The 23,081-nt window shown below is 42.6% G+C and overlaps 1 protein-coding gene across 1 annotated transcript; it reads right to left on the reverse strand.

Moving 5' to 3' along the window:
• Positions 1–518: 518 nt before the first annotated feature.
• nucks1a (nuclear casein kinase and cyclin-dependent kinase substrate 1a) lies at positions 519–14,270 on the reverse strand. Its single transcript, XM_080728542.1, has 8 exons — positions 14,032–14,270; positions 11,771–11,820; positions 11,067–11,160; positions 10,799–10,845; positions 10,560–10,715; positions 10,149–10,301; positions 5,634–5,792; positions 519–2,371 (listed from the first exon to the last, which is right to left on the reverse strand). The coding sequence occupies exons 1-8, from the start codon at positions 14,046–14,048 to the stop codon at positions 2,070–2,072; spliced, it is 978 nt and encodes a 325-aa protein (XP_080584668.1). The 5' UTR covers positions 14,049–14,270; the 3' UTR covers positions 519–2,069.
• Positions 14,271–23,081: the final 8,811 nt, after the last annotated feature.

A 23,081-nucleotide genomic window follows, 5' to 3' on the forward strand; every position in this document is an offset into this window, starting at 1 on the left:
AAAGCATATAGTTCTGAATTTCAAAACGTGTGGCTGTGAAATAGCTCACCTCTACAGGATATCTGTCTGTTCTAACATCTAAGGAGTTCTGGGAAATAAAAGAAAACGGGAGAAAAGGCCAAATATGGATGCCAACAGTGGCCAGTGCCCTGGAAGGGACCAAAGCCCAAATGGAGAAACTGCTCTAGCCATCTCCAGATGGTAAGGGTTGTGTGAGAACTGTTTGCTCTGTCTTGGGCAACACAAAAGAAGGGTGAATAAAGAAAGAAACTAAAGAATGGATGGAGGAGTACATGAAGAGGGTTGGCTAGTCTGGTCTCCACCGTCAAACCAGCAGCAAGCAGAACACATAAGATAGGGTCGACTTTTCTCTTTTAAAATCAAGATACATTTTATTTCTTTTCTTAAAAAACAAACATTACAAAAAAAATCTGAATAGAGAATTAGAACAACAGGAGGGGAAAAGAACATTCATTTTTGGACTCTTCAAAAAAAATCCATCTCTTCTTGATTTTCAAAAAACAAAATCAAAAAAAAAAAAAAAAAGAAAAAAAAAAAAGAAAGAAAAGAAACAAGCATTAGGGATGCCTGGCACAAAGGGTTGAAAGGTTAAGAAGATGCTTTGGCCATGCAGGGAACGATGCGTTTTTGGGGCGCTTCACATTGCATTGTGCGAATTATTTTAAAAGCCCAACATACGATATAACCTAAGTCACAGAAGCAGCTGACGGGAGCACTTTCAGGCAGTGAAAATGCCAGAGACTAAGCGCGCGCGCACACACACACAAGCATACACATTGAAACAAGAACACAAACACACCCCCGATATCGGTCGTTGCACCTGTCTGGCACGTAACAAACACTCAGTGTAACCCCCCCCCCCCCCCCCGCCCCCTCCCAGAGCTTCTACAGGCTTATCAGGAACAATCTATATTACACACTTTTAAACCGATACAAATGCACAAGCAGCAGTCTGAATCACTGTCCAAAAAAAATAAAATAAAAATACCCACTTTAGTCTCCTTTCTCTAAGTACACCACAGAACCATTAGAGAGCTATACGAAAGATAGAGCATAAATTCTGATAGATGCAGGAGATAGGGGGAAAAAAAAGAAACGAGGACGGCCTTAATATAACCGTTGAAGTTTAAACAATGACCCTATAACATCCTGCTAACACATGCTCCTTGCAAGTTTAAAAGCACAAAAGTACCTAAGCGAAGGGCAGAGAGACGGAGCAAAATAGATGTCATAGCCTCACTCGTGAATGCCAGTTCAGCTCTCTGGTAGGTTGGTCAGCGGTGGCTGAACCAACGGAGTAATGTTTCTCAGCAAATACAGCGCTGTGATTGGTGAGAACTGGAGCGCCGAGCGAGTCCACCAGCCCAGTAATCGCAGATCTAACATGAGCGAACAGGCAGGAATCACATGTTCTGCTTGCTGGCTTTCCCCTAGCCAAAGTCATGTCAGATCAGCGATTATCCCAGGAAAGAAACATGCACATACACGTCATAAACCTGTGGTAGAGTCAGTGACCTCCTCACACACCAGGCGACAGTTCAGGACGGATGCTCACAAACACCAAGTTCGTAGAAAAAAGCCAAAGCTAATCAGAAAGAAACCGTTTTTTCCCCCCAGAAATGTACACTTCAAAAGAAAAAAATATTAAAAATAAAGATTAAAAGGATATAAGACCACAGCTGAATGGAGAACGGGAGGGGTGGGTAAAGCTCAACGGTGTAGCGGGGGGGCTGGCGATAAAGTATACAGTAAAAGGGAAGATACAGCTCTTTACATAATAGTATGCGTTAATGTTCCTATGTGCATCACAACTGTCTTGCGTTATCATGGTAGAGAAGGTTTTGGGGTAGCCAATAAAAACTAAAACAAAACAAAACGAAAACAGGATAAGAATCCAAACCATTGGGCCAGGCCACCACAAAAAAAAAAGAAAAGGGAAAAACTAAATCAAAATACCAAAACTCTAAACGCAGAGCAACAAAAGAAACCAAAAAACTTGAGAAGACAGATTTGAGAGAATGGAGGGGGCTTCGGTGCGCTGCCTTCGTCTAGTCTTCTCCAGAGGGTGCTTCTTCTTCTGACCCATCCTCCTCCTCCTCCTCCTCATCTTCCTCTTCCTCTCCTTTGTCGGCCCCTGCTGCTGCTGCTGCTGCTGCTGCTGCGGGTGCCTCCTTCTTTTTCTTGGGTGCGGGAGAGGGTGCCTTCTTCTCTGCTGCCACCTCCTCCTCTTCCTCCTCTTCCTCCAGGGGACTCTCAGGCTCCTCTTCTTCCTCCTCTTTGGGTGAGCTCTTCTCTGGGGCCTTGGTGCTGGGGCGCCCCTTGCCCTTGCCTTTCATCGGGCTGGGGGTGACTGGAGGAGAAGAGGCAGGTACACACAGTTAAACCAGTCATACCAACTATTAACGAATGCCATATGGACCATATGAAAATGTCACATCACGATTGTGATCAAAGAAATTGCGATTTACGATAGTAACACAATAATGAAAATCCATTATCCTGGGGCGCAACATTTGCCAAAAAATAGCAGATCTACAAGCTCACAACGCGTCGCAAATTGTAGATTGGCTATTTTTTGGCAAAGACATTTGATAGAATCAAAGTGTATCAAGTACCTTTGACCATTATAGAGGGTTTAAGTGGTACCGGCAAATAAAAGGTGAATTGATCCCAGTGCATAATATATCGCGATAAATTAAATCTCCCAAGATACGATTATCGTGAGTGTTTTTTATCACGATAAACGATAATATCGCTTATCGTCCCATCCCTATTAACAAACTACCGGTATATAAAGAAGACGATCCTCAGAGTTGATTTAATTCTGTAAACAAATTGAGACAAATGGACCATAGGTCCAAAATGCTCTCAGGGGTAAATTTAATACAGAGGACAAAAAAAATGCAGCAATCATAAAATCCCATATAAATCCAAACCCTAACCTCTACTCACATCTTTGGCCCAATATCATACATAAACATACAATTTAGTTCACATTGCTTCCGAGGTACTAAAAATCTCTACAGCACGTGTGTACATTTCATTCACACGCACAGATGGCAGAGAAAACCATGAGTGGCAGAAACCTGCTCATCAGGAAAAGTCAGCGGTTCAGTGTCTTGGTCAATGACAAGCCGCAAATGGCACAGTAAAAATGTGTGTTGGATTACCCATCACAAGCAAGTTTCAAGTCTCTTCAAGTTGATTTTCATAATGTATGATTGCTAACGCCAAATCAAATGGGTTCAGATCTGAGCCAAGTCTCCTGAGGCGGCGCGTCTCAAGGACAGGGGTCTCCGGACGCAAGAACAGAAGATTGAAATGAAAACGAGAACATTGGCTTCCTTCCAAACAAGTGATTCAATGGCATCAACCGATATAAGACTTCTTGAAAATATATGCCAAGAAGTTGTAGCGTGGTAATTTTTATTGTATACGGCAGGGATCTTGAACAGGGGGTCCTCAGAGTTACTACAGGGGGGCCGCCAAAATCTTTGTGTGATAGGATAATTATTTTAAATGAAGAACTTGAACCCTCGCACGCCAATTCTGGGGATAACTTTAGTCAAAAATAGCCGATCTACAAGCTCTCAACATTTTAGATCAGCTATTTTTGGCAAAAAGGTTTGGTGTAGAGGTTAAGTGTTTAAATGTCTGAAAGAAAAAAATCACACTCGTGTGAACTGAGCGGTGGTGTGTGTGTGTGTGTGTGTGTGTGTGTGTGTGCAACAGCGCCCCTCCCTTAACATGTGTGGTCAGAAAAGGTTACTGCAGGAGTGCAGGCTACGGACACGGAGACAGACAGACAGACAGACAGACAAACAGACAGACCCACACACACGGCCACGTATAGGAGCGTTGTGACACATTAACACAAATCCAACATAGACGATGACCGTGCTGTCAAACAAGTCTATGAATACCACCTATGAAATCAGTGAAAATCTGCTGCACAATTTTATACAATATGTATTGGGGATCCCTGCTTTATCTCCTGGTCTACGGCCCACTAAAACGAGTACATATGTTCCTGCTGTGGTTCAGAGGGTAGAATGGCCTCCTGGCTGCTTGTCCAATTGTCCTTGAGCCTGAACACCGAACACCCAACTACTCCTGATGAGCAGTTTGGTGCTTTGCATAGTTTCCTCCACCGCCCGGTGTGTGAATGTAATCTACTTTGTTAATTGCCTTGGAGAAAGGTGCTATACAAATGCTACAATAAAAAATTAATACATTTGTACTGAAACGGATTAATCTTATCAATATGATCCAACCATGCGGTGAAATTCCCCCTTTGTTAGCCTCCTGGTTGGTCCCTGACTGACCAACCAGCAGGCTCTATCTGCCTTGTCCCGCCTTTTTTATGTTGAATGAGCTAAAACATATTTTTTGGAGAAATAAAAACATTTAAAAATATGCTGATTCACTATGCTGCCACTGAGCAGCTCCAATTGACTGAAACAAAGTTTGAAATTAGAATTGAGCACACAGAATAACAATATGAAGCAACTAAATTAACATGGCAGTGGATGGAATGTCCCACTGAATGTCCCTCCAAGACACAGCAACCAATGGGTGTGGAGAGGGGCAGGACAAAGGGCGGGACTTGACAAAGGGTGAATTGGAGATTGCACTCATCACAAACTGTGAGGTCAGAAGTAAAAAAAAAAAAAAGAAAATCTTGGGGTCCCTGACCTGAATTTGTAAACCACATCATATACAATCCTTTTTAATTTGAGTTTATAAATTCACATTTTCTGTTCAGATTTATAAATAGTACATCATGAAGCTGAGGGCTGTAAGCAAACAATCGGAGGTTCGAACCTCCGTTCGTTATGTTGGCAATCGAAGTTCTAAATTAATGGGTTCAGGTGTTTTTTTCTTTTTACACGAAAAATTATCAGAATGTGATGGGCCTATTCAGAATTAGGGATGTGAAAAAAATCGAAAATCGACTCGAAAATCGACAACGTTTTTCCTCCAAAAATGTTTTAATCGCTTGTTCATTATAAGCGTCAATGTTTTCCAAATGTGAGAGGACCGGTGTGTGTCTGTGTCGGGGACGAGTGAATGTCTGTTGCATGCAAGGATCGCAGATTCGCATGCATGCGGCGCTGGTCAGGTCTGCGGACTACTGGTTGAGAAACACTGCTGGTCTGTTCGTGTGCCGCGTCATAGCAGTGCGCGCTGACTGGATGTGTTTGTTTACCTCCTGCCTTTGCATGCATGCTTGACACGAAAGCTTGCTTATTTAATGGCAACGATTTTCCAAAAAAGAATTGAACCCCTCGAATTGAACCCCATTTTTAAAAGAGAAAAAGTAATAGCTTAAACACAACTTGCAAGTGTTTTATGGGTAAAATAGCGCATTTTTGAACAAAGTAGCTGGTTAGATACAGTACGTTCGATGGTCCGATTGTTCGTTTTTTATTAAATTAATTAAAAATGTGAATGTTTGATGGTCCTTTGGTAAATCAACCCTGAAGTTCGAATCCTTAAAACAGGGTCAGATTACAGCCTTAGAAGCTGGAGACTTTCCCCTTTCATCGTCTTCAGTACATATAATCTGAATCTGATGGCCTGAAATAATCACCATAATGGTGGTTTCTTACCAGTAGCCTTTAGTCGGGGTTTGGGGGACTTCTTCTCCTTCTTCTCCGGCCGTCCCCGTCTGCTGGTGATCACCTTCTTGGTCCTCTTCTTGGAGCGACCGTAGTCACTGTCGTCGTCATCCTCCACCGTGAAATCCTCGTCACTGCCCGTCTCATCAGCTGCACACACACAAATGACAAGCTGTGATGGTGTGTCTCCTGGTAGTCAATTCATTATCTACACAAGCAGTTAAGAAGTCCCAGTAGATTCATGTTCTGGTGTTAAATGTTGCTCTTTGTGGACCAGGCAGAACATCTCATGATTTGCATTTGGGTCAAGACCCACCAGCCATTAAACACTTTTGGCCACCCATGGTGGTGTTTTGGTTAGTCGACTTGATTAAGGCAAGCCCTCATAGGTAATTGATACTAGCACAAGCTACTTTTTTTTTAAACACAATAAAATGTCAGCATGTGTAGTATATCAGTGCCAGTAAGATTCATAACAATTATAGTAGAATTTTTCATCTACCATATATTTGGCTTACTGGTGCTAGGTGTGTGTAAGTTGCATACAACACATATGCACCTGAAACAGGCAGCCAGGAGTCCATTTTAAATCCTGGCCCCCATCAATCCAAAGTGGAGGCCTACCATGCGCTTTTACGGCCAATTCCACCATACTTGTAAACCGTCAGTGAACCTCATAGTCATTATTAGACCTGCATAGGCCTACTACTTTATCCTGCTACGTTATGAACAAACTCAGCAGTTATAATGCCTACATTATTAAAACCTCCACTGTCTGTCAGTCAGTCCCTCCGTCTGTCCGTCATGTCACATTTTTGGCCCTACTCTTATCTCCGGCACCGTTGCCCCATCCATACCAAAGTTTGCACGCACACTCCCCTTGGCTGGCAAACCACAACCTCCGACCCCGATTTCTCACATGCCCCTCTTCTAGCGCCACCATGAGGTTGCTTTTTGCAGTGTATATACATGCGACCTGACGGTAGCTTATCTACCGATCAGGGAGTCTTAGTGGTAAATACAAAATATTATGAAAGTCTTTGTCAGTTTGTGTATTCAGAGTTTCTGACCAACCTTAGGTACGGGTACCAACATTGGCACAGGGTTTTCTTGAAAAACGCTAAAATAAAATAAAAAATCGAAAATATTTTATAAAAAAAGATTAAGCTTCATATATGTGGTTCTATTAAAAATCAAACCTCGGTTCGAAGTGGAGCGGTGAATCTGAGCAGCTATACCGTGTGTGTGTGTCTAGTCTGCACAATAGTGCCATAGAAGCTGTGTGTGCCTGTACAACAGCGCCCCTCCTTTAACTTGTGTGTTGTGTGTGGCCACTCAAGGTATTGCCAGGCTACAGACATAGCCAGCCAGCCACATAGCCAGCCACCCACCCACAGACATACCTGTCTATTGGGAGCGCTTTCACCGCTCCAAAAATGTACCACAAAAAGCGTAAAATAATGATAAAATAATCATTTTGGCCATTGTCAGACTGACTTTGTTTACATCCCTCCTTTACATCCTTCTATTCTTTTTAATGGATTGATAAGGTATGTAAACAAAGTCGGCCTGACAAAGGCCAAAATGATTATTTTATCATTATTTTACACTTTTGAATAGAAACACATATATGAAGCTTAATCTTTTTTATAAAATATTTTCGAAACATTTTTATTTTAGAAAAAGTTGACTATAGCTCCTTTAAAATTTAATTAATCCCTTCATGTCTATATATAAATTACATCCTGCACATAATTCTACAATCATTCAAACGTGGATACATTAACATCAACATATATGGGAATATATAACTATATCCATATAATATCAAATACAGGCTTAACACTGCAATTTCTCAAAAACACCACATTTATAATGGACTTTATCCTGGGGACTCATTCAAGTGACCACCATTGAGTCCCGGGACTCGGTTCACTACATTGAAAACAACATCACTGAACTGTATCATTATATTGTCATTGTTCAAAAAACTAAAAACTAAAAGTTTTTGCTGAAGCTCTTAACTTTTTAAATTGGGAGTTTACTTTTACCAGTGCTAAGTAAAAGTAAAACAGTTCATTTCAAGCCGATCTATCATCTTATATAGAGCAGGTTATGTAGCTATAGTCAGGGTTCCCATGTATTGAATGAATGAATGAATTCATGAATGAATGAATTTCCAGAACTTTTCCAGAATATTTAACCCAATTTCCAGGCCTATATAACAATCATTCAGCACAATAACGAGTCCCTTACTCCTATGTGCAATGCCCAAAGACAGTCAGTGTAGCAAAAATAAAACATAGAATGGATAATACCATTCCAAATGTTGTGCCAAATCTTTTTTTCTACACTACCTATCCTAGGACATAGTGGATACTAGTTAAATTGCTTACACTTCATCACTGATGAGTCACGTGTTGCTGCACTGCACAGGTTGGCGTCACGTCGTGTGACAAAGGACCGAAAACAGTTTTGGTAGCCGTAGCCTATAAAGCACAACATAATTCACTTCAGTGAGCTGTGCTGTCCGTTCTCCTGGCAATGTTTCAGCAAGACAACACTTGAACAACAAATTATCATTACTACGCCGATGCCCGAGGCGACTACGCAAGTCATGAACGATTTAAGTTAGGAAACGCATGCTCCACACAGTTACGCCGTCCAACGGGCACCGACCTACTTGGGAACGACGCAAGTTGTGAACGCATCTATTCTACTGTCTAAGCTTTCCATGCTGCTCCGATCTGTATCGCGCCGGTCCACACTGAGCGCTCCCTCTCTTCTCTCTCTCACGGGGAAGTTAGCGACTGTTTTAGCTAAATCTGTCCATAAAGGACACTGGGGTTCAAGTGGTTTATAATCAGCATCAGATTATCCTATTTATTGCATGCGCCAAGTTGCAGTAAAGCACCACTGCCAGCCTGCTATTAACTTAACCCATTTAGGCCTGAACACATTATGACGCAATATTTTATGCTTTAACTATTGAAAAATAGCAGATATACAAGCTCACAGCGCGGCACCGAGTGCCGTGCTGCAAGCTTGTAGATCTGCTATTTTTGAAAAATCGTGAAAATTAGATTTTTGACCCGATTACATAAGTGTCTTTTGATTCCTTCTAAGATTTTTTGAAAAACCGATGTTTGTATGTCAACAATCTGGCCAGCCATCGTCAAAGAAAAGGTCCTTTTCACTTAACTGGAGCTCAGTTAGTCTGTTCTTGAGAGACTACTATGTCAGTGGTTCTCAAACCTTTTCATGTGAAGGACCCCCAAAATGATATTTATTTGGCCACGGACCCCCATCTCAAAATATTTAGTCCCAGGGACCACCCAGAAGCAAAATTTGAGTTACAAACGTTCGCTTTGAAAATACATATATTCAAAGATTTGCACACATTTTCACGACTTTTTCAAAAATAGCAGATCTACAAGCTCGCAGCGCGGCACTCGGTGCTGCGCTGTGAGCTTGTATATCTGCTATTTTTCACTGGTTAAAGCATTCAATAATTTTAGGCCTAAATGGGTTGTAGGCCGGTCAGCGCGATTACAACCGGACTGGGCTGAGGTGGAAACACCAGCAGAACTGGTTCTTCACCGCGCCGAATCGAACCGTACCACGCTCAAACCCCTGGTGGGAAAGTGGTCTAATACCCATTGTACTGGTTCTCAGAACACCTGCTGTACCCGTTCTCAGAGTCTTAAAGAGAATCCAGTGCACTACGAAACTACTGATCGTCTAAATATGGAAATCCCTGATGTCAGAAACTGCTTACCTTGGGGAAAATGTTTTTAGTACCGCACTTTCGTGCAGTGTGTTTTTGTATACACCGCTTTGCTTGAATGCTGCCATTTCTGCCAAATCTGCTTTTTATGAGTAATTGAAATATTGAGATACCATTATCAATAACTATATGTTGATAAGTTATATACGTACTGTAATAAAATCAGTATTGGACATATGGCTGGGTCGGTATCGACATTTTGTTACTGCGGTTTTCGTCTTCCCATTACCGGCGGTATTGCGGTAATTACCGCACCCCTCTATCTATTAATTAGGGTACGGCGATAAGCCAAAATATTCCTATCATCGGCCCAAAATTCGCCGCTCTAGTTCCATAAGTCCGAGTTATACACACCGCGGTAATCATACTGCCCTAAAGCTTTGCACATGTAGACCAATTAAATGTACAGCATGTACAAGATAAGATAGGACCGTGAAGTGCAACACCTACTCACTCCATTTGAGTTAGCTTGTGATTCATGGTTGGTTTTCCATTTCTTAATGTGCTATTATCGTAGTAGTATAATTCAAGGAATACAATGTTGATAATTCTTCTGTGCTTATTTATTAGTGTGGCTTAATTTTAAGTAAAATTCATTGTTATCATTTGTTTTTTTGCGATTTTTCAGGAGGATTTTCTAAAACCATAATGAGTCTCATCTCTGGTCATTAGAGATAGAAATGTTATTATTGTTGTATGTGTGATCTGGTTGTTCTTACGGTCCATGAAGGGCTCCTCCTGGTCCTCACGCTCCTCGTCCTCGCTGCCTCCATCCCCCAGCAGGATCTCTCTCTGTTTGGACACGGCCTTGGTGGCAGCCTGGCGCACCGTGCGCTGTTTAGGCTTCACATCCCGCTCATCATCGCTGTCATCTGAATGCAAAAGTAGAATAGGAAGAGGTTTCATTAGATACACATACTGTAGACCTGCAGGCCAACCCAAAGTGGAAATAAGAAGCACCAATCCACCATCTTGAATCGCTATTGGTATGCAATCGTTTCGTTCTTTGAAGTGCTCTTTCAGCTCCAGAAATATTTGTACACAATCCTGATCATCGAATTATGCTGCATGATAGAGAAAAGCCACCCAGTTCATTTATTAAGAAGATACACTAAGGCAAGCGTGTGTACCTGCACCCCGTTTTCTTTTCGGCGTCCTCTTGCTTGGCTTCGCCACTGTAGTTTTCTTTGCAGCAGGCTTTTTCTTTTTTGCCTCGTAATCGCTGCCTCCATCCTCTTCCTCCTCCTCCCCAAAATCGTTTTCCTCCTCCTCGCTACCAAAGTCATCTGCAGTGATTTGGAAAACGTTAGTATATACCACTATAAAATTCCAGTCACAATAGTTTCCTATACTTGATTGAGTGGCCTACCTGCTGAATCATTTTTGGGCTTGGTGACCTTTTCATCAGAGTCCTCACTGAAAGAAAATCAAAAAGACAGCGCAATAGTAGCCAGAGAGAGGGTAGCTCAGCAGACGGTTTCAAAGAAACCGATTCAACATACAGTATATTCCATTTGTGATAAATAAATAATTTGAGACCAGTTATACAATACAGAAGGGCATAAATGTCTAATCAGCCATCCTAAAGCTTTGGTAAGGACAACTCAAACTAATAATGATGCCTGACAGGAGCTCACCTGTCCTCCTGCGAGTTCTTTGAGCGCTTGTGCTTTGGCTCACGAGGGGCCGACGCGCGCACCTTCTTGGGCTTTTCTCCTCCATATTCCTCATCTGAAAGGAAAGAGGTTAGTTAGCTTGTCTCTGATTTGCTTGTAGACATGTTAATACAGGCAGGGGGTGTAACGATTGCACTCACTGATGTATTGACTATCCATCAATCAGTAAAAAAATAACATCTGCAATCGTATGAGCCAAATGTTGCTCAACACTCTTTAATATTGATGAGTCAATTAAGCTTGATCGTACGATGGGGTCATGCACCAAAGATTGCAGATCAACAAGCTCACAACATGTCTCATCTGTGACTCGCTATTTTCAGCATGAGGCACTGTCATACGATGGAGTATAAAAGGCTTTTCTGAGTGTGAATAGCCTATAACGGTCAATGGAGCAGAATACACATATGGTTTCTGCTCCATTTCTTTGTTCATATATAAATTATATGAGGGTCAAGCATAGACATACATTCGGGAATTTTTCATTCGTTTATACAAAATAATTTGAGATTTAATAATCTTAAACCATCCCTGGCTTAAATTCTTCAATTGATTTGGTTTGTGTCATCTTATGTCATTCTCTAATACTGGTATCAATTCTCAGATATTGATAACCTTTTAAAACCAGGTATATGGCCGAGATATAATACTTAACACAACCTTACCTGCATCGTCGGACTCGTTGAATTGTGAGTAATTCACCACTTTCCGGTTCCTGTGGGTGAAGGCCAAATTGAACCATGTTAGTGCTGCTGGTACAACCCACATATGAGAGCCTATGACATTTCAATGTACATCATTTGATACAGAGCTAGCCAATAGGGATGGGTATTGGCAAGAACCTCACGATACAATATGTATCATGATACTTGGGTCACGATAAGATTTGTACCACGATATATAGCGATGCGATACATATTACGATATAAATTGCAATATATATTTAGACAAATCACTGGAAGGAGAACTAGCTATAGTACAGCGACATCTAGAGGTGGTGAGTGTCAGGACTACCACTGGTTTCTATGTATAGGAACATATACTGTTCCCAATACTTACAATACAATTCTGTACAGTATTGGGAATTAAAATATTGCGATATATATTGCAATAGATTATATTGCCCATCCCTACTAGCAAACATGACTAGACATTAAGACAATGACCGACATGGCTTGGGGTTGTACCATGTGGGCAGAATGTGCCATCTTCCCTGCCCACCATGGCACTGAACAAGAGACTAGTCTACCATCTACAGTTTCCATGGATAATTTGGCAGCGTGTGCGAGCGCAGCTTCAGGTGACAGCAGCTGACCATACAGCTCAGGTGCTCACTCACTGTAACCTATACCCGGAAAGCTGGGCCACGAAGTTGACACAGAACATTCAGGAAGGAAGGGATGAATAAAAATCGGAAAGGGGGGAGGTGGGCGGGCATTAGAAGAAATGAGCCAAAAGCCCTACCGGTATACCATCTCATTATCTAACCCTTTGCACCATCAATCACTGGCATTCCAGGGGCTCCAGGAACATTGTCTGTGATAGTACTTATCGGTGAGTTCTGCCATGACAAAAAAAAAAGCTAGCTTGTGTGGGGAGGGGCGAATGGGCTATAAACCATTTTACAAGCGCTTAGATTACAACAGCAGGCAAGAAGACTGATACACACACCACAGTGCAGGGCCTAGGGCGAGTCTCTTGGCAACAGCAGTCACATTGGCATACTTGGGCAAGGTGGCCTACATTCCCATACACTTTTTTTTTTAATATGGCCAGAAAGGTTTAGGAAAATATATGCATTTGTCACTCGAACACGTCTACAAACACTACAAATTCAAGCTTTAACGTGCGTGTTCCAGCTGAGGGGGTAGAATGGAAGACCAAGATAAGGAGCCCCGCTTCAGTACCTGGACTAGCAGAGGGGAGGGGCGACGACACTGTCGCTTTGTCACGGCGAGCGTCGCCGCCTCGCATTGTCGCTTTACAAACACACATTTCCAACGAGTCAAAAGCAAACACGGAGATTTAGGATTTTCCTGGACACAAATTCGACTAATAGATAATAAAAAGGGGCCGTCTGGCGTTATATTATAAAGAATTAGTGCACGCATGGGCATGGGGGTGTGGTGTCTTTCGGTCGCTCTCCGCCTCCCTCTGACGTCGTCACTCGTTCATTTACATGGTAAAATAAAATTTAAAAAAGAAAGCGTAGCCCGCGCTCTCCTTTTACTGCGTCTTCACCGACACCGAAAAACAATGGGCTCTGTTACACCACACACTGCGTTGTTTCTACGTTTTTTGCTCTCCTGCTACATTCAGTGAAATGGAGGCGCGGTACGAGCCTCGCGCCGTAAAATAGCCGATCTGCAAACTCACAGCGCGTTAGCAAAGCGACGCGATGTGAGCTTGCAGATCGGCTATTTTCGGGGAAACGAGATCAAATCCAGAGGCCGACGATCACCTCCAGTCCTGGTTTTTATTAGCAGCAGGCTCTCAGAGAAGAGCCTCCTGTGGATGAATGGGGGAGCAGCCATATTCTCATTGACTCTAGAGCCAAAAACGCCAGGCCTGCTAATGTGCGAGGCGTACATTGAAACCAGGCTGATCATAACGCCACGGCCATATTATCGCACCAAACGATCCGCAGCGTGAAGCCCAGTAGAGCACACGACACACACACACGAGATGAGCCCGCGCAATACACACACATCTACACTAAGACATGATGGCGAACATTCCTCGTTGGGAACCATGTTAGAGTGTGAGCGTGCACGGGGGGCTGCTAGAGGAAAGAAAAAAAAACACATTTTCTTGCATACATTTTTCATGAAATAAACAATTCCGTGGGTATAAGCAGAACATGCTAAGAGGCGTGCGTGCACGGCGTGTGGGCAGAGCGGAGGACATGTTTTCGGCACAAGCTTACCTCACTGGTCTTGCCATTTTGCAGGAATACTGTAGAGGTTAAGGATGTAAAGAAAGGAAAAATGAATCCCACAGCAAACAAAACCTAAAATATCCCCACTCTGCAACTCCAAGGCGCGCGACCAGGCGCACAACTCCACGCCACGAGCAATGTGCGGGAAACTAAAATCACAGGGACTGTTTGTCTCCCAAACGCGATTTTAGTTTGATTTTTTACCTTCAGCTACTCAAAATGGTGAATAAAACAAACTGAAACTGCAGCCAGTCAGTGCAACCGAACGCCACGGCCTTGTGGGTGGGTCCTTTGTGACGAGAGCCCGCCCACGCGAGTTTCTGAGAGGACGGCCTCGAACGTTGAGCGCTTCGATTGGCTGATTTGAAACTAGAGTCTGGTTCAGTGTGGAGGGTTGGAGTGCTCGTCAAAGCTGGGGGTGGCCTATTTACCCTCCCCCCTGAGCACGGTCGGTTGAGTCTGCACGACCAAGAAAACAAAAAAAGGCCTTCAGTTTACTTTAGATGCAAACATTCTATTTGGCTTCCGAAATGCATAATATATGATTGTTGCATGCAGAACTGCCATAGACAGAAACACGGTATGCGTCAGTGCGTGTGTATGGGCAGGTTGCCTGTTTTAAGTCTTAAGTTGTGTGTAAAATAAACAACACTGTGATTAGCTTGCTGTCTCACCTGGCAGAGCCAAACTGCAGCATGAGATGATGGTGGCAGCAACTGCAAGCAAAGTCTAATGTATGCCATGCCTCTGTTAACAAATACACAGGTCTCAAAATTGTCTGGATAGGAGACCAATGTCTATATTGTTTAGAACTTTGAAAGAAAATGAACCATTTGACCTGTATTCTACATATTTCTGTATGAACATGTAATATATAGTTGTGAAAATCAACAAGCTTCTCAAGATGCCATTGCCACTTGAGTTTCATTCGGGTAATAATAATAATTAAATATATATATTTTTATATTTAGAGCGATTTTTCTGCACTTTCAAACAAGCCTTGGCCAACCGTGTCAAAGGTCAAGATTTGAAGTTTTATGAAGGGTTGATACATTGGCTGTAGAATTCCTTACCAATTTGTTTATATTGAAGCATACACTGTCTTCTAAAAAGCTCACTGTCCTCAAAGTCCATATATTTCAATATTTTCTATTTCTAAAATATAGAAGACTAGGTAAAAGTGTTAGTTTAACAATTGAAGTGGCCTAACCTACCCTTTCTTCTATGAAGTGGTTAATTTTGTTCACACACTCATTTTATATACAAATATTATTTTAAAGTTATGGATATCATAATTTGATATTGCTGCAGCTCTGAAATAGAATTAATTCACAGTCTTCCCTGGTGCCCTATAATGATTTGAAAGATGTAGTGGTTGACTTGATAGAGAAAGATGGAAATTGTAGACATCAAAATGCTAATAATTGTGTGTGTGTGTGTGTGTGTGTGTGTGTGTGTGTGTGTGTGTGTGTGTGTGTGTGTGTGTGTGTGTGTGTGTGTGTGTTCATATTTATTCATGTATGTATTTATGTATGTTTTAAATATGTTTAACTTATATTGCTGCAGTGCCCCCTGGAAAAGATCATTTTCATGTTCAGAGCTAGTGCAGACATCTCAAAAAATTCTTTCCATGCATTTACAATGAATAAATATCTTTAACATTCAAAGTCATGATGGTTTACCATGCAATATTTCCACACACTGTACGCTGAATTATTTTCTCTTCTTTTGATCTCGGTCTATTTTTTGTTGTTGAGAAATTCAGATCATTTTGGAAGCTCTGTGTGGAAGTAAACTTTGTTTTAGAGATTCGTTGAATGTCAAGTCCACCCACACATGTGGTGAGTTAGGGTATAGGCTCTGTCAAATTAGGGCTTGTTTGGAATGTGAGATATTCCCATCTTGGTGTGTGTGAATGTGTCTGTGTGTGGTGTGCACATGCGCACGCTTGCACCATAGACACAAGTGAACTGTTTGAAGACATATACAGCCTACCCTTAGAGAATAGGCTGCTGATCCTCATGAACACATGTCGATATTGCTTAATATTTTGAGAGGGACATACAAGAACACTGTTAAAAATGCATCTCTCTCTCTCTCTCTCTCTCTCTCTCTCTCTCTCTCTCTCTCTCTCTCTCTCTCTCTCTCTCTCTCCTGGTAGATCAGACAGACTTCTGTCTGTGTGCAGGGACGATGTCAGAGTGAGGAACAGGTATGTTGCTATGGCAACCGGCAAAGTGAGTCTCTCTCCTCTCCTCTGCCTTCATGGCTGTGCCTCTAGTCTGGATGCATTCTTTACTCCAAGATGTGCTCTGCAGAGCATGGAATGGTATGTCTTCAACAACGCTGCCATGTTCACGCTGTAGAGGATTGTAGCTTGTTCTGTTTGTGCACAATGATTGCCTAACTTGTTTCCCACATGTGATACGTCAAGCATGGTTATATATATATCTCGGTGGTTCTCAACTTGTGGGTCGGGACCCCCAGGGGGGTTCTCAAATTATTTTGGGGGTCAACAGATGATTAACTTAAAGGAGTAGTTCACCCTCAAAATGACTTTTTTTCTATTGATTAGTCACGCCATGGAGACTAGAGTTCAATAATATTTTTAGTTTTTTGTCGCATTCCTAAGACAAAAATGCGATAATAAATTTACCCCCGTTCGTTCCGGATGGGGACCCGTTTCGAAACGGGTCCCCATCCGGAATCAATGGGGGTAAATTTACTCAAATAACATTTTTGTCTTAGGAATGTGACAAAAAACTAAAAATATTATTGAACTCTAGTCTCCATGGCGTGACTAATCAATAGAAAAAAAGTCATTTTGAGGGTGAACTACTCCTTTAAGTTAATCATCTGTTGACCCCCAAAATAATTTGAGAACCCCCCTGGGGGTCCCGACCCACAAGTTGAGAACCACCGAGATATATATATAACCATGCTTGACGTATCACATGTGTAACCCAACATAAAGTTTAAGTGTATAGAGGGTATCTACACATTTCTAAAGTGTCAATTTAAGGACCTTTTAATACATCTAAAATGACAAATTAAACATTCGTCAGGGTGTGGGTCGCGGCCTGAAAAGGTTGAGAACCACTGTATATGTGTGTGTATACTGTATATGTGTGTGTATATGTGTGTGTGTGTGTGTGTGTGTGTGTGTGTGTGTGTGTGTGTGTGTGTGTGTGTGTGTGTGTGTGTATATATATATATAATTTCAGTCCTAAAATAAGTCTCATTGTTGTATTATTAGCTACTATTTAAAGTAGATTTTCTCAAATCAGATTATACTCTGGCCATTATGTAATAAGAATCGAGTTGTGCTTGTACCAGAGATAAGGCACCATATGACAGTGCACCATGCCATTCTGTACGGTCTTGATCTATTCTGTTTGTCCCGTGTGTGCAGCTCCTTCTGTGTAACACTACCATCTTGTGGTTACAATGTAATACTGCAATCTCAACAGGGTGTTGATTGATTGATTGATTGAAGACTTTATTAGAAGTTTGCATAGGAAAAGGTACAGTTTCATGACGGTACAGTTCACTGGTACAAGGTCTACTAAAAGGAGATCCATGAAAAGACTAAGCTTATTTCCACTGGAAACCATTGAAGTATCTCATATAACATTGAATGACAGACAAATAGAACACAGTACTATGCAGTAGATATGTAAAGAAAAACAAAAAAAAAGACAGTAAGTCTAAAACAAGCAGTATATACAAAGAAGGGGCAGGGGAGGGTAGGGTTGGGCTAGGTTCATTTTTTACCAGTTGCGAACGGCTGCTGCCTGTAAGTGGTTTTTCAGGGCAATTTTAAAGGATGCTAGTGATCCACACTCCTTTATGGCCTTCGGTAAAGCTTTCCACATTTTGGTGGTATAGCAGAAAAAAGAGTTTGACCCTTTGTTGGTTTTGACTCTGGGTTGAAAGTGATCTGTGGCGCTGCCTCTGGTGTTGTAATTATGGACATCCTTAATGTTTATAAAGTATTTTGAAAGGTACTTGGGTATCATAGTGGTGTAGTGTATCTTGTACACCAGGCCCATTGCAAGTTGCTGTACTCTGTCATCTACTCTGAGCCACCCCACTCTTAATTGGTGAGTAGCGGTGAGGTGAGTCTGATAGGGAAGGATAAGCAGGACCCTAATTAGTTTATTTTGGGCTGTTTGGAGTTTGGTTTTCAGGGCTTGTGGTGCGTCACGATACCATACGTGGACTCCGTAGTCAAAGAGGGGCTGGATTATAGCACCAGCTATGGTCTTCAGTGTGTTGAAATTGACCATCGGGGCGATCCTCTGTAGGAAACGAGTACGTTGGTTGATTTTATTTATTACTTTAGAAGTCATCTTTTCACTGGAAAGATTAGCTTCAAGGATGCATCCTAAGTAAGAGATTTCGTTTTTTCGTGTTATGACCTTGTCACCCACTTTGATTGTGAAGTTTTCGACTTTTTTGAGGTTATGATTTGATCCAAAGAGGATGGACTCCGTTTTTCCCAGGTGAATTGATAATTTGTTGTCGTTAAGCCATGTGCAGATCTTACTTAATTCAGAGTTAAGTGTCTTTTCAACCTGCAAGTGGTCCTTGCCCGAGACTAGGAGAGCCGAGTCATCCGCGAACAGGAACAGGTTGCAGTCGCAAGCAGATGCCATGTCGTTCACGTATATTAGGAACAACAGAGGTCCCAGTATGCTACCTTGAGGAACACCACAGCTTACTGGGAGGGGGGGGGGGGACAGGGTACCGTTAATCTCCACCACCTGTTCCCTCCCCACCAGGTAAGATTGCATCCAACTCACTGCTGCGTTGTCAAGACCGATGGCTTTTAGTTTCTCAATCAGAATAGAATGATTTACGGTGTCAAATGCCTTCTGGAGGTCCATCATGACCATGCCGCTATATTTGCCGTCATCCGCTTCGCGTTTGATTTGGTCGGTCAAATAGAGAAGGCATGTGTCGGTGGAATGAGATTTTCTGAATCCAGATTGGAACTCGTAAATCAGATTATTCTCATCGAGATATCTTGCAATCTGTTCGTAGACTATTTTCTCCATGACTTTGGATATGGAGCTAAGAATGGAAACGGGACGGTAGTTTCCAGGGTCTAGTTTGCTACCTTTTTTATGCAGGGGGGTTACTTTTGCTAGTTTGAAGTCCTGTGGGACATGACCCTGTTCGATGGAAAGGTTAATTATGTGGGTAATGATTGGCGCAATGGTGGCGGCTGAATCTCTGAGAAATCTAGCTGGAATTTTATCAAGGCCAGTGGCCTTGTGTTGAGGTAGGGCGCTCAGTTTTTTAAACACTTCATCAGTTGTCACTGTGGCAAGTTTGAAACTGTCTTTTCTGACGCCCAGTTTATTGTAGAATTTCTTAACAAATTTTACACCATACCGCCCAGATGGGGCGACCAGTTTTTCAACCAGTGAATGGGCCATGGTGGTAAAGGTTTTGTTAAGATGGGTAGCCACTTCACATTTGTCAGAAATGAGAGCGACGTCCGTTTTGATGTTTATGCTGTGGCATATGGTTTTAGGTTTTAAGCCTAATTGGTTGTTAAGCAACTTCCATAGGTCTCGTGGTTTGTTTTTGTATTCGTCAATTTTGACGTCGATGTAGTCTTTTTTGGCGGATCTAATTAGGGCGATTGTCTGGTTTCTGAGTTTCTTGCACTGAGCAGTAAGATGTTTGATTTGGATTTTGAGGTCAGGGTTGAATTTCTTTCTAAGCTTTTTGCAGCACTTACGTTTTTCATCATACGTTTTGTCTCTGAGTCTAGCTGATTCGGTAATATCTGAGTTATACCATGGCTCTTGGCGGGCTTTAACCCTGGTGGTTTGCAAGGGGGCCACGTTGTCTAGAGCATCGGTCAATTTGGTTTTAAAACCACACCATGCTCCTTCGACATTTGTACACTGCAGTTCAGGGGAAAAGTCTGTATTCGCTAGTGTGTGATTTAAAGCCTCACTGGAGTAGTTTTTGAGGCTTCTAGCTACAACTGTTTGGTGGCCACTAGCCTTGGGTTTGTGTATTTTACGCGTACAGTAGATCATGTAATGATCACTAAGACCGCATACAATAGCCCCGCTAGCGGTGACTTTGGATTTGTCTGTGGTTACAATGAGATCTATGAGGGTTTGGGAGTGCTCCGTCACCCTAGTGGGTACGGTAACGAGCTGAGTGAGGCCATATTGATTACATAACCCATTAAAGGACTTGAACAGGGGTGTTTCTTTACGCAAAACATCAACATTCCAGTCGCCCAAAGCGTAGTACTCAATACCGTCCACCTTTGCTAAGCTCTCTTCAAACAGCTCAAAGAAGTCATTCTGGTCAGGGGGTCTATAGACAGCGCATATTAGTATATTTTTAGCATGTTCAAAAATTATCTCGACCCATACAGTTTCAAGAGAGCTGTGGTGTAGGTCTGGGCGAATGATAAAGTTTAAATCATTGTGAATATACATGCAAACACCACCTCCTTTCCTGTTCCTATCATTCCTAATGACAGTGTAATTGGCTATTTCAATGTTAGCATCTGAGAATGAGTCATCAAGTTTAGTTTCTGAGAAGGTTAAAATTTGGACCTTACCATCAAGAAACATAGCATTGATTTGTTCCAGTTTGGGCTTCAAACTGTTGACGTTGAGATGGATCATTTTCAGTCCTCTTTTCACAAAAGTACCTTTCATGTCTGAGGTGTCCAAATAGCCATTATCAGGGCTGGGGGAGGGGGTTTCCCCTGTGTGTGAGTCCACGTCCGTCTGTAGTGGGGGTAGGGGGACGCTGAGGGTGGGGGGGAGGGGGGCGCTGGGGGTGGGGGGGAGGTCATGTCCCGTTGATGTCTGAGAACCTATACAATAGGATATCCAGCTTCTCTCATCGGCGCGGGGTGTCGAGATGGCGGCGCAGATTGTATCAAAGCCGAGATATGCCAACAGCCACGACTGGTTTCGATCCCTGGGGGGTGACGGGGCCAGCGGGGGGTCATCCTGCTCGATGGAAATCTCCGGGGATCCGACGGCCGTGAACTGGGCACCAGTAGCCATGTCGGGCGGTGGAGCCGGCGCGGGGGTGGACACACCGTCGTCCGAGGCGCTCCGTGGGTCGGGTGGTCCCTCGAAGATCCGTGGTTCCTCCGAGTTGGCCATGTTGGTAACCTCACTGGTCGACAATGGTGATGAGTCGACCGTGGAAAGACCATCCGCGGCTGCGAGAACGGCGGCAAGTCTGCGAGACATCTGTCGGGTTACCGGCTCTGGGTTGGTCTGTATATCTCCACAGAGTAGCAGCAAAAAGTAAATACAGGACCTTCTGTCCATATTACTGCCAACTGGGGGTTTGTTCTTTGTTGAAAACAGCGTACCAAAGACAGTCATTCTCCCGTAGCCAAGGTGTTTGGATTCCGACCCACCGTGGAGATAAAAATCATTGTGTGATTCATCTCTGTCCTGCACATAATCCATCGTATCCAAGTTATGTGGGATCCACGGTGAACTCAAGCATGAGTCTGTAAACCACACGAGAAACGTTAGAAAAGATAAAAATATCCATCCCTTTGTCCCTGGTGAGTAGTTTACTGGCGCGCGGCGGCGGCGGCGACTCCGTCGAGAGGTTGTGGAGCGTGAAAAAAAGCGTCCGACCTGCATGGCTGCTGAACTCAACTCCGACATGCTAGCTAATGTTGAAGAGACGCACACGGTGTAATCGAGTACGTTCTAGTACCGTTGTATTTAACTACATTTTTATAGTATTTTTGTACTTTTACTCGGATACATTACACATTTCACAAGTAACGTCCCTGCGGCCAAAAACGAGAGCCTCGTCTCGGGGTGAACATGGCGGGCCTCACCTAGTGGTCGGGGTGGTCTTGGCTGCTGCATCTTAATTCTCCGTTCGAAGATATGTGCTCCAAATATGAGCAGAGTGTGTGTTGCAAGAAGTGTGGCCAGTAAAATGCCCATAGCGAATGATCCTACATTATGGAAAGTAAAATAATAAAATATGGATTTAATCTATGTATATAATGAATTGGAAAATGTTCAGAGGGCATGGGAATGCTTTCTTATCACGTATTGATGTTCTACTGCAGTGTGACTGAATGGTCCAGTCAGTGTGAAGGAATGGTCCAGTGTGACTGAATGGTCCAGTGTGACTGAATGGTCCAGTGTGACTGAATGGTTCAGTGTGACGGAAAGGTCCAGTGTGACGGAAAGGTCCAGTGTGACCACGAACTCCTGCATGATTAATAGTTATACAACCCTTCTGGGAAATGAAATGGATCACAGTTATAGCAGGCAATCAACTGGTAATAACACATGGGATGATCCCATCTAGAACATAACCCTTCTAATTAAGTGTAATCAAGAACATAATCAAAGAAACTAAAATCACACATTATTGAAAAACAAAAACTACAGTATGTATTATGAAGATGTTGTCACTTTTCAAACACCCAGTTTTAAATGTCGGTCTTCTCCTTACAGCAGTCAATGATCAAATGAGCAATCCCTGCATGACTGGGAGCCTTTGGGAGCCACACCTGGATCACACTTACACCAAGAAACCAGAAAGACAATCAACAGGTAAAGACGGCATGGGATGCACTCATGCAGACCATAACCTTTGTAATTAAGTCTACATGAACATCAAATATAATCAAAAAGATGTATCATTCATTTTTATTAAAAGGATCATGTCTTTAGTGTTGCATTTTTAGCCCACTGTACACAAGTAATGTAACCCATTTACCTACTTTTGAAATGAAACTTTAGCGTAAACTAGATGCGTAAAAACTATGAAGATGTTGCCACAAATTGTAAAGGATTCAGTCACTTTCTGTCCAAGGACTAGTACTACACATGCAATACCACCTTTGTGGTACCACCACCTTTGTGATGGCAGTGATGGTGTCATCACTGCCATGAGCACTGTCCACTTTCCCGATTGCAGAACGAGACGAAGAACCTGAGCCTGAACCTGAACCTGAAACCGAACAGGACCTGTACAGGAGAGAGACAGACACAAGGATC

The sequence above is a fragment of the Nannobrachium achirus genome, assembly GCF_963921795.1.
Source record: "Nannobrachium achirus genome assembly, chromosome: 6".
Taxonomy (NCBI): Eukaryota; Metazoa; Chordata; class Actinopteri; order Myctophiformes; family Myctophidae; genus Nannobrachium; species Nannobrachium achirus.

Bases quoted from the DNA above. Each gene is read 5' to 3' on its own strand.
- nucks1a (XM_080728542.1), bottom strand. The intron at 10,846-11,066 runs GTGAGCTCCTGT...ATTTTCTTTCAG, and splicing joins AAGAACTCGCAGGAGGACAG to TGAGGACTCTGATGAAAAGG. The intron at 10,302-10,559 runs GTACACACGCTT...TTTTGCATTCAG, and splicing joins GAAAAGAAAACGGGGTGCAG to ATGACAGCGATGATGAGCGG.